Source organism: Pseudoliparis swirei, chromosome 8 (genome assembly GCF_029220125.1).
Source record: "Pseudoliparis swirei isolate HS2019 ecotype Mariana Trench chromosome 8, NWPU_hadal_v1, whole genome shotgun sequence".
NCBI classification, from domain to species: Eukaryota; Metazoa; Chordata; class Actinopteri; order Perciformes; family Liparidae; genus Pseudoliparis; species Pseudoliparis swirei.
The window spans coordinates 16,486,019-16,498,711 of NC_079395.1; the positions used below are offsets into that span (position 1 = coordinate 16,486,019).

At 44.1% G+C, this 12,693-nt stretch overlaps 1 protein-coding gene across 3 annotated transcripts in view; it reads left to right on the top strand.

The window, feature by feature from the left end:
• The window catches only part of LOC130198140 (laminin subunit alpha-3-like), a 57,014-nt gene that overhangs the window by 563 nt on the left and 43,758 nt on the right, over positions 1 to 12,693 (top strand). For all 3 annotated transcript variants that reach the window (XM_056421231.1, XM_056421232.1, XM_056421233.1), the window contains exons 2-3: positions 446 to 598; positions 11,982 to 12,099. In XM_056421231.1, the coding sequence (XP_056277206.1) occupies positions 446 to 598; positions 11,982 to 12,099 (271 nt within the window). The remainder of the gene's footprint in view (positions 1 to 445; positions 599 to 11,981; positions 12,100 to 12,693) is intronic.

A 12,693-nucleotide genomic window follows, 5' to 3' on the forward strand; every position in this document is an offset into this window, starting at 1 on the left:
TGCAGACTGAGGAATTACATTGTAATATGTCCTGCAATTTCCACACTTTGGGACTAATAAAGGAACATTGCATACTCGTCGTGAACAACAAAGTATTTAGCGTTTTTTTAATCTAGTTAATTCCATACATTTGTTTTCCTATTTTTTTGTAAAAGAGTTATACAGCTTCCAGATATAGTTCTACACCATAGTTAAGTTTGCTCAAGGGAATTTACTTTTTACTTTTACTGAAAGGTCTCTAGTCCCCTCAGGAGTTCTTCTGAAAGGCTATGCATTACAGCAGCTTGGTATGGCAAGTCTAAACTTAAGATTTGCCTGTGGTTGAAATATCTTTCATATTTGTAATGAGTTAGTTATTTGCCAGTGCCTGCCCCCATTGTGCATGTGGTTTTCTGCAATTACCTGAGTGTGCATGTCTGAACACCAACAATGTGACACCATTTAGGGTCAGTTCTGTAACTACTGCACCTCCGCTGACCCCAACAAAGCCCACCCGGTGACCAACGCCATCGATGGGACGGAGCGGTGGTGGCAGAGCCCTCCTCTCTCCAGGGGAAAGGGCTACAACGAGGTGAACGTCACCCTGGACCTTGGGCAGGTGAGTTCATCATATACCTTACTGTGCTATGTGTGCCCGATGATCGCTGTGTGGTGACAGTACAATTACAGCACCTGGATGTTTTTAAAGGGACGGGGAGGAAAGTTCTCTGCCTGGTTTATTAAGCCGCTGCTGTGAGATGAGTGATGCCAATTGTGGTGTGCAGTGGCAATATTGGTTTGCGCCGTGTTCTCCTGCGGTTCTGTGTGTCGATGCTGCTGCTCATTTGTTTTCCATCTGTTGGTTGAGACAGTTGTCTGACTCATTGTGTTTCATTCAAAAACACATCCCACCGGGAGTTACGTGATTATGTTTTCAGTTTGAGCGTCATCTCCTCAGCCGGCAGTGGTCATGTGAATAATGTCCGGCAGCTGGATGCTTGCCAGGAATCAGACTCACACCCCTGTGGCCGGCTTACACGCTTCCATCATGACCCGAGTCTCTGGAAGGAGTTTGGGCTTGCCATGAGAAATTGCACCTCATGCTCAATTATCTATTGATGGGAAACAGAGGAATTTCATTTTCTGGATTAGGGATCAGACGCTTGTGAAATCCGATTCGAAGAGTGCAGGTGCAGGCCTGGACCTCTTTGTAAGGAGGGCCAGTTCTGGAGTAGATTTTTAAAAAAGAAGAGAGCAACAAAAGAGCTCCTCTTCACACGTGTTGCATCCTTGGCTCCCTGTGGCCGCTTTGTCAGACAATGGGTGTTGGCTTTTGTTTCTCTATGTTTAGGCAGACCGAGCTGAGCAAAGATCTGACACGGCTAAAGATAGTCCACACTTACACGAGGATGGACAGACGCAGGGCCAACAGGGATGTCTATCTAATACGTGGTAATGCTCAGTTTATTTGGGAGTCGGGAAGTAGCCTTATTGTATTAATGTGTGCTAAAAATAGCCTGACTAGATCTCTGATGGTGACTACCAACCACACAACAACCTGCCCTCCCTCACTGCAACACACACACACACACACACACACACACATGGCACCTCATTCAACCACCCACGGTGCTCACCTGCCATAATTGAATGCCATACGGTAGTTTTAACACTCAAACCTTCTATGAATGCTGCAGAAAAATACTCACTGTGAGAAGAAAGTCTGACATGCCACGTGTGTGTGTGTGTGTGGGGGGGGGGGGGGCAGATTTTTGATTTACTAACGACAACTTTATCAGTTGGCAGCTTCAGAACCTCTTTAGTATCAAAAAGGGAAGCACTCAAATGCATTCAAGCAATCTATAAATGGACGGGAAAAAAGCTGAAATGAGAGAAAAGAACCACAAGTTTTGACTGGAACTCAATTATTAAGATTATCAGAAATAGGTTCTGATTAGCATTTAAAAGGATATTTTTGTTCTTCTTCAGGTATCTGCCTGAGTTTAAGTTTAAGTGTTTTGATTTGCCCCACACATGTAATCTCATGCATTAGAGCTGTCGTGTTGTTTGACTTTCCATTTGAAGCTTTGTTAGCTTGGTTGATTTTTCTGCCTACAGGGTAAATGATGTTTTCAATGAGATATGTGGGCTCGACCCATCTGAATGGGTTCTGCGGTTTCTTTCAACACCAACGCAGGTGGCTGTTCTTCTGTTTTCTATATGGCTCTTAGCAGATGTCTTAGATAACAGTCGATGTTGATGTTAAAACGGCGAGGTTCAAAGAGAGAGGCCTTTTTGACAGAGCGGTTTCCGGTTTTACTGTATAGAGGATTGTTTGAAGCAAGGTCTGCAAAGTTAAAGCTCACCTAATCGGAATAGAAGATAACTCAGTAGTTTTTCACAGGATTTGCACCAAAACTGGACATAAATTAAAAATGTGAGCACTCTTTGGAAGAAAACCTTATTGAATGTTTAGCCGTACTCGTGGGTCTAGGGATCACAACGTCGGTCTGTCAGTCGGCCGGCTGGGTTACCGCCTTTCATCCAGACCGAAATATCTCTCAAACTGTCAGATGAATTGCCATGAAATTGTGTATAGACAGACAGTCATGGTCCACAGAGGAGGAGTTCGACTGACTGGTGAGCCCTTTACTTTTTGTGCCACCATGATGTTGAGTATTAGGCAAATGCCTCGACATCTATTGGAGATTTCCTGACATTTTCTTTTGCGCCATCATGAGATTAAAAGTTCAATTATTACATTACGTGTCATTTAGCTGAAGCTTTTATCCAAAGCGACTTACAATCATGTGACATTCATACACCGTAGACACAGATACAGGGAGCAATTCAGGGTTAAGTGTCTTGCTCAAGGACACATCGACTAGGGCGGGGATTGAACCGTCAACCCTCTGATTGAAAGACAGACCTGCTAACCACGGACCCAAAGTCAGTCAAATTGGTCCAATTCTTTGTTTTTTGACTCGGAGCTAATGACAATCCCAAAGCTACCACTTTGTATTCAAGGAAAAAGGAAATTATTAACATGCTAATGCGCTAATATACACACGGAAAACGTTTGCACACTTGGATTGTCATTGTGAGCACGTTAGCATGCTGACGTTAGCATTTACCTGAAATAACCTCTGCGTAAGTAAAGCCTCACAGAGCAGCTTGCAAGACTTTAGACTTAGTCTTGTTTTCATCCAAGCTACTTATCTTAAAATCTTGGTGCAACTTTTAATAACCGGCCCAAAGGCTGAGTGCTTCTCGTGAAACGTTCTCCCTCTGAATCTCCACTTGATAAGCCCTCTAAGCTCTATGTCTTTGGTGAACTGCTCCCGGTTCTTGTGACTTCTTAGCTTGTGACCCGTGAACGATGACCAATCCTACCCCTGAGTCCAGAAATGACCGCGGTAATCTTCAGTTGGCTTCTGTAGAGAAAAAAATGGTGGCTACTGCTCGCGGAATTGGTCCAAAATGAGTGAATTTGAAGTAAGAAGATATTTATGAGAGCACAGATCATGTCTTAATTGATTTAGAATATAACAGTTTGCCTCGAACGTGTTTATCTCTCATTTTATTTCGTGATAGGTCAATTATTTCTGCATCTGTGTCCACCAAAATACTGGCTCCTCTTCCAGGAACTTTTGCTCCTGTGAAACTATTTACAGCGACAGTAGGCAAGCCATTGTTCTGATCAACATTCACAACAGACGTCAGATGGCCAGTCGCTCCTTTTTTCTGGGGAATGTATTTTAGGAGCCCTGACCACATGTGCTTATCTGCCTGAGTGAGCCCAGAGTAGACCATGTGAGGCAAACATACCGGGGCTTACTGCTGCCGCTCGCCCATCTGATGAGACTGAGCTGCGTTTGATTGGTCGGCATCAAACACTGAAGTTCTGATTAGTTGCTGGATTGATGTTTGAGGGATTTAACTGCCATTTTTATGTGGAGGTTTATTGTGTTGGTGATGTGGTAGTGGGTTGTGGCTTCACTGCCCTCCTGATTGATTGCAGAATATCTTGTTGTTGAGTTGAGTTACACCTTATTTGCTGAGCAGGCTAGGATCTGGACACTTTTTTAGGGGACATATGTGAGTATGTGCAAGAAAATCTGATTCAGTTTAGTGCAATGACCTCGGCACTGCTTATAGTCCTGCAATCGTCAAGAGGCAAAGCTTCCAAGAACTACATTTTAGAGACATTCCCCTGGAAACTGACATCATCTCTCAGGGGTTCACCTCCCACTGAAGTTGGTTTGACTGTTTTATTTGCAGCCGTCGCCCCCTTTTTGTGTTAGAATCCTTCCAGGCGGTATTGTGTGACATCCTTTCTGTGCTCTCAGACGCTCACAAAAGTTTGGTTCTTTTTAAAGCCTCCCTGAAAGTGACCTAACCCTCTCTTTCTAGCCGATACATGGATAGAAATGGAGAGGTGGTGTAATCTGGTGGTGAGAAAGTGCTTCGAAAAAACACACAAACACACAAGTCTCAGACTGAAAACATTCCCCTTCCCCCCCTGCTCTCTGGCTGAGTGGACATTCAGATGCACACATGTGTGATTCTCGCGTGAGCACTTGTGCATTGCTGCATCCCTCCGCTTCGTGCAACAGGTGGCTAGCAAATATGTTGAGGCTATAATCCTAATTGAGTCACGTGTTCTGAATATGAGACATGGGACAAAGAATAGATTCACTTGCTGTTGAAAATCTATCTTATTCTGTTGTATATGCCCGGTAATAAAGATGTGTTCATCCAGTGCAGCCGGCTTAGTGCGACCCCAGAGACAACGTTAGCTGTTAGACATGTCGCTGTTGCCGCTGTTGTCGCTGTTGCCGCAGTGACGGTGTTGGTGATGTAAGCGCCCGTCTTTAGCCGCGCCGCCTGAGGCGCCAGGCCAACCCAGCAGCTATTAACTACTCCGCCTAACAGCCACCTCGTGCTAGTTAGCAGTATAGCAGTCGGGCATCCCGGGTGATGGTTGGACTGCAGTTCATCCTAAATCTGGAAAGCTCAGATGTGGAATAGTTTATGGGGATTATCGTGCCATCTATTAATCTTTGTTAGGGCTTTGTCATCAATTCATACGTGGAAAAGCTAATCAGTTGTCACAGGTTTACTGACGCACTGATGTGAGAGAAGGACGTTTCCTAGAACCCTATGGTAGGGCTCTTAATTATGCGAAAGGTGGAAGGAAATACTTCATCAGTAAAATATTGAAATAGTTTCCCACACGAGTTGCGCTGAAAACGTACAATTTACGTTTTAATTTCTATGTATTTTTTATTTTATTTAACCAATTGGAGTGACTATTGGAGTTAGTATTGCAAAGAAACATGAGGAAAATAATGTCTCGCTTGACGCTGGACACTACATGATGGATATGCTTCATGTTTATAATGGCATATCATCAATAGGCAGCTCTGCTGGAGCAGCTGCACCTCAGGACTCTCCACATGGGACGTTTGCGAACAAGTCAAACTTTGCACACTGTGAACGTTTGGCCAACTTTTTCTTTGTCACCATATAGCCAAACTAATTCTGTCATGGAGACAGAGAGAAATACACCAGACTACTACCCCTCTCCCCTTCCACCGCCCACCTGTTGCACCCAGACAGACAGTTGTGCATTGCATTGTTACAAAGTGGAGGCCAACTGCTCCACCCCACTGGGCTGCAGCGTGCTTTGTCTGGCAGGGCTGATCCACTTTAACAGGAGGTGATGCCTCCTCTCCTATAAATTGCATTCCTCTGATCTCACGTCGGACACGCAGGAGCTCGCTCAGATGGCTTCAATGTGTCAGGAGTCTCGTCTCAGTGTAGATGTAGTCCTCTTGGTGGTGCCCTTTGGGTTAAACTTGGGGTCAGGATATTCAATATCTGCTTCTTGACGGCCCTTGCTGAACATCTACTTCTGGAAGTTAGATTACTAGCTTACATCTCCTACTGGTTTATGATCAGATAAGAATAGATGTAAGGGTTTAGATGTTATGTACTGTGTCTATACATCTCAACTACACATGGTAGCTTACATCCGCTGCTGTTAAAGCAATAGATTAACATTAGAATTAGAGTTCCTTTCTCTTCAAAAAAACATTTGCTGGGTCTGAAATCGGTGATGAAAGTTGAAAACAAGTGAGCCGTCTGGCTGCTGTCTAATTCTTCTCGAGTTTTGCACATGCATAGTAGCAATGGGGCAGACGCGACCCCTTAGCAGAAAGTGTAATATTCGCCAGTGCCAGCAAAATATCAGCAGTTTGTTAATATTTGACACAGGAAAATCTCGCTAAAAAAGAAAGCTCTGCGACATCGGTTCTCTGTATGTATGTGTTCATGTTTTACAAAGAGTTTAACCTAAGCCTGGCCAACGGTAGCAACTATATCACATCCACACAGGGTTAGTAGTATACAGCTGTTACATAATAATAATAATAATAATAATAATAACAATAATACAAATAATAATAATATGTTTTTTGTTTTTAACGCACTTTTATCTGATTGGTACTGCTTGCTGATCAGTATAAATCATATTAAAATATCTCTAGTTAGAATATCAACTACATGGGTTATCGTATAAAAACAAAAAGTAATTATTGCAGGCACTATAGTTCCTGAGAAGGTTGTGATAAGCTCCTTAGCAATTCATTTTACAGCACACTTCATTTGATTAACACAAAGAGATTAAAAGTGAAGAGATCTAGGTGGCGGGCGCAGCAGCAGAAACTGGCAACGCGTCACGCAAGGCCTTTATTTAATTTTCTTCCAGTGAGTATGAAAGCCTCCTCCACGGCTCTAGCACCTGAAACACAGGCATGCAGGAAGTGAAGCGGTGCTGCTGCAGCTCACACCTAAGGGTGCACATGTATCACTCTTCAGCTGTCACACACACCAACTCAGTATTAACTGTCACGGGTCAAAGATCCAGAAATGATAACACACACACGCAAACGAAACACCCAGCGCGTATGAAACGTCCCTGGTCAACAGATTCAGGAGTGTGACTGTGTGTGTTTTGTGAAAAAAAGAGAGGTAACATCATGTCAATATGCTGTTGATACAATGGTGTTTGGTTACGAGGGACTTGGTTGGCATGGTTACCCTGCTGTTCGTTAGAAGGTGAGAGGAGGTCTGGATACTTAAAACCTTGTATATGTGACACTATTAGGGGGTCAAGGTCAGGGATTGTAGGGGGGGGGGGGGGGGAGGCCGAGAGGGTGGGTGTCAAACAGTCCCTACCTGGCACAACTCAACCCCTGACCTATTTGACCCCCACCCACACAGCCTCCTGCACTATAAAACCCTCCTGGCATGGCACTCCAGTCTAAAGCCCGAGGCTGCAGAGAGGGGGGGGGGGCAGAGGACGGCTCTGCTTCAAGTGTTAATCCAAGTGTATTTGCCACTGTCTCGTGTCTTTCTGCGCCACTGGAATCCTGCACCGCGGTGCTGAGCATGCCATCACGATTTTTCATGCTCCCTGCAAACAAAACGTAGGTGCTGGACATATTTCAAGAGTGTGTGTTTAGACTGGCAGGACACCGTTGGAAAGACGGGCCTGAAATTAAGCAACGCCGTGCCAGGACAGGCCCACGACTCCCGAGATCACGCCGTCTGTCTCTCGCTGGGTTTGTTTCCGGAGAAGTCTTCTCACGATCACTCAGTTACTGGCATCAAGTGCGTGTTAGATACCGTGGCCTTACCACAGTCAGGCTACATGAGAATGGAAGAGACAGGACCCCAGATATTTGGGTGAACTGTCCCTTTGAGTAAAATTGGATGCAGGAGGTTTACGTTACTCTCCGGATCACAGAATGCAAATCGTTTTCATAGGAGTGAATGAGAGGAAGCGGTTGCATGTGTTGCACACTTAGGACACATAGGACATCCAGGTGTGCATGGGTTTAAGAACTGCTTTTACTGAGAACACAGAAATACATCAAACTCAGTAACGCAACTGCATGCTGCAGGCTGTAGGCTGTTTTAGTCTATTACTAGATAATACACCTAGCGTAGCGTTTTTCCTCGCTTTCTTCCTGAAGGACCCCTAAGCTGACCTAAGTGCCTGCATGAGCTTTACTCATTGTAACCAGCATTAACCTCTCACACAATTCAAGCCTGTATTGCAGATACTCACATGCCAGGTGGATGAATGAAACAATTAACAATCAATAAAAATAAGAAATACATGAAAATATTGGGGGGGGGTCATTGTCCAGTTCCTGATATTGTGTCCATTGATAATGAGGGCCCCACACATGTCCTATTTAAGTGTTTTCTGTGATAAAATACTTTTAAATTGTAAGTAGGTACAGTGAACACAACACTGGACAGTGTTCTGCATGTACAGATGGAAAGGTCCATTAAGTACATGCAGAAGTTTGGAATGAAACAATTTTGGCAGATTCATAGTCGTCCTGTTGGCACCAGTATTACTAATATTGCCCAGCTCCTCTCATCCGTCCACGATGTAAAACATCACACAACTCAACAGAAAACTGGACTGAAATAATTAAAGAAATCGACAAGATGGAAAGAACGACCTTACTTCTGAGAGTGAGAAGGGACATATATACAGCTAGATGGACAAAATGGACAAAATATATGTTAAAAAAAGGAAGTTGGCAAGTGACATGCCCTCCCTAACTTTCAGGATAGCTCCAAAGGCTCATAATCTCCTAAAAAGAAAAGCACTATGATTCACCAAGATGTAACCCATATATATATAAGTTAAAAAATAATTTAAAGATATCCTGTGAATAGAACTCTTTGAATATATTTTATACTAGAGAGCTGTTTGTTGGGCCGAATTTATGATTGACTGACAACGTTGGTGAAGTGTTGCATGGTTGTCTTGATTTTTTCGTTTCCTTATTTATAATTATCTTCCTGCTTTAACATTTCTATTTTTGTGTTTCCTTATGGCCCTTCTTGGCCAGATGCATGGTTCATTTTTATTTATTCTTATTTGTTATTATTATTATTATTATTATTATGCATTCTTACTTTTGAAGGTTGTCTTTCTGTAAAAATACCGAAAAAATTAAAAAGTATAACATTTTTTAGAAAAAACATCACACATGCTGGATGAGGAAAAAAGTGCTGAAAGTCGTTGGTTGAATGACGTGCAAATGTCCCAGTAGTTAACTCCATGAATCCCCACACCACACACATGTTGGACAAGTAGCTGCAGCACAGCTGGAACGGATGGCGGCATTGTTGCCCCTCTCACCTCGTACTACTTGTGAGGATGGTTTTCACTGGTGTGCATTGCTGTCCACGACAGGTTCCTGAAAGCAGGAGCATGCTCTGCTTTAGAGGCATTAGGAGGGAAGGGGAATGTGGCGCTATGTTTGGAATCTGAGATGGGTCGGCACGCCAGCCAGCACGTCTCTGGCCACCCCTGACCCTTTTACTCCCCCCCCAACCCCATCTCCCGCCCCCCTTTCCCTGCCTTGATGTCATCACAGACCGTGTGAACTAAACTTCCTCCTGTTCCTTGACTAAACCGGCACATTATTGACAAACCTCTCGTGGAAAGGCCTCGCTTCTGTTTTTAGCTCGTCTTGTTGTGCGTGCCAGGCGCCCTCACCCTTTTTTTTTGTGGAACATCCTGTTGCATGTGGGTGGAACTGTTTTCTGATTAATTTCAAGACACAGCCCCACTCAAAATTGAGGTCAGAAAGAGGCATTGTAAGCTCTTTTCTTACTTACAGATTGTCATTGTTTTGCTCAATGACTACAGGGACTAAAGGGCAGTCAGAAAGCCAACTGTGGGCTCTTTGCTACCTACTATGTTGTTGTGTTATGACGGATTGTTGACAGTTTTCAGAGAAAAAATGAAAACAGTTCCCCGGCTGACCTCTGAACCCTCTCACAATCAATCAACCCGATAACTACTTTAACTTCAGGCCGACACGCTTCAGGGGTTGGGGGGAGAAATACGTCAAGAGAATTGTGGATCCATCTTGACACAGCCCATGACTCGTTACTTCGTGTGTTAGCATAGCTCCCTGCCTCATGCAAGGAGAGTCGGCAGCCTGAATGTTTCAAATGCCCGCTGTTTTTCTCTTTTTCTTCTTCATCAATGCTCTGAGGGAGACGAGTGTAGGCCTGTCTTCATGGTCCCAGTCTGTAGAAATTACTTCTATGCACAGTTTGAATCCATTACTTCAATCCCGAGGGCAGGTAGGCTACCACAGGTTTAGCATATATGCCTGGAGCGCCCTGTTTTTGTTGCATTCGGACCCACGCCAGAACGACAACTGCGCAGTGGCGGGCCGTCAGCCAAGGCCTTGGCCTTCTCTGCTACATCATCATCATATATATATTTTTTTCTATTATTTTTTTCAAACAAATATTCATATTATTTCAGAAGAGTAAGAGTTATTCTCTTTAATTCATAGTTCTCATGGTCTGGCTGCTGCCTGCCAGGTTGAGATTTGAGGGCTTTGGAGGGCTGGTCTTTTCTTTTCTTCAATCCATTCATCCATAGTGTGTGTGGTGGGGGGCTAAATCTGCCTGAAGGCCTTCATAGACATTGCAATGCTTGCTGCGGGTGCTGCTTCATGTGAATGAATGTCAACCAATCACCAATCAGCTTTAGCTCTTGGCTCTTCTAGCCCCGGGGCCGGCACAGGAGCAGCTAGCAGCAGCTAGCAGGCGGTTGGATTTGGATGATTGGATTTGAGGCGGGTCTTGGGGGCAGGTATGGGCAGGTAGATGCAAAAAAAAGAAGACTGAACTGAATTTGATAAATTCATCGAAAGCTAACAAGCTGTTTTTCAACACAACAAGCGGAAAAGGAGGAAGATATGTCGTCGGTTTGAGAATATGTATAATCATGCTTTCTGCTGCTGGTGCGTGCATGCCCTTGTTGTTAAAGTGCAAGTTTTTTCTTTTTTTTCTTTCTTCTTCTCGCGGTTTCTGCAGATTCGAGAGCGGATGCGATGCGAGAGTGTAGAGAAATGAACATCAGTTGTGTCAATATCATCAACATCAGAAGTTTGTTTAGTTTAATAAACAAATAAACGCGGGCCAATTTTTAATGGCATACGATTTTTTTTAACTACGCTGATCTACCAATACTACGCGCGATCGAGGTATAGCACCATGGCATCATATCATGGGTATCATAATAAATGATAAATTGATGTGATTAATTGTGTGGGACTGTGTAAGAAGGCCTGAAGGCCCAGGCCCCAGGCCCACGGCCCGCCACTGCAACTGCACACAGATAAAATTGTGTTTCAGCCTCATGGAAACAAGACAGGGGTGTGGTGGTCAGGTGTAGGGTTCGGCTTTCTGTTGACACTGCAGGTGTCACATGGAGGTTGATGTCAGGGTTTAAACAGGGTTTAAATTCCAAGCCACGCCGATTCCACGCCAGACCGCAACAAAGAGAGCTTTGACTATCACGAATTACCTTTCCATCGAACAATGTTCAATCGAGCTGAAGTCACCCGGTTTTAGGGCTTGATGAGGATGTTGATGACCTGCAGAGGGAACACGCTGCTCTGAGGCGGACAGAGAGCTCAGTCATTGGCTTCATTTTCATTCTGATGAAAGGCGGAGATAGAGAGAGTTCAGAGAACAGACGTGAACCATGTGGGCTTAGCTGATGTCTTTCCACTAACCTGGCTGCACCTGCGTCACTTTTATTGACTCCATGCTGACACATGTTGGTGACTTGTTTGCACTTTGCTGTACGGCCACGCGGTTACCAGCAGGATACAAAAGCTCCGAGCGGGAGGCTTCGACCTTCATTCATTGTGATGGATACGTCCTCATTAAAGTCATTAGATCCGTGGCGATCGAGTCGCAACAATACAACAACCGCCAAGCTGATGTCGTGCTTTCACAAGAAAGGAAATATGAGTCAGAGACTGGAGGCTCACTTGATAGAGCAAGTTGAGCACAGGAAACTACAACATAATGCCGACATCCGTTCAGAGAAGTGGCTGCTTTTTTGTTGAGCCTGTTCTTTGTGTTGTTCCCTTTAGCTCTTCCATGTGGCGTACATCCTCCTCAAGTTCGCTAACTCACCTCGGCCTGACCTCTGGGTGCTGGAGCGCTCCGTCGACAACGGGAGATCCTTCAAGCCCTGGCAGTATTTTGCACGTAAGATCCCGTGTGGTTGTCTTTTTGAAGTGTTTTAGATTTGAATGTACTTTTCTTTTTCCACATAAACACCACCTGCACACTGCCTCATTAGTTGCACTGTGAATAAGATGTTGAGATATTACGATTGAATTTCTGTCTGGAGTTGTTGGTCGGATTATGGGCTGTAAATCAGAACACATGTAACCTGCCTAGCAACCCAAACACCATTGATTTGTAAGTGAATCTAGTACAAATGGAATATAAGTAGTAAGTAAAGGGTAAATATTCTCAGAAGAATGACTGTACATTTCCATTGTGAGCCCCACTGAAAGAAAGCCTTTAAATGTTCATTGTATTTTACCTGGGAGCAGGGTTTCTCCTCATGGTGTGTTGGGAATACACAAAAAGAGATTCGAAAGTGATTCAAGAGAAGAACGGTGCAAAAACACGACAGCAGCAACCGCTTATTAACACAATCCTGCCAATATCACCAAAACACAGATATGAGGGATTACCCTGTCTTTGTAATACACTGCTGTGAAATCGAAATTAGCAGATTTAGTTTGAAAATAGTGCTTTTACATGGCAGATATTTTGACTTTGAAATGCACA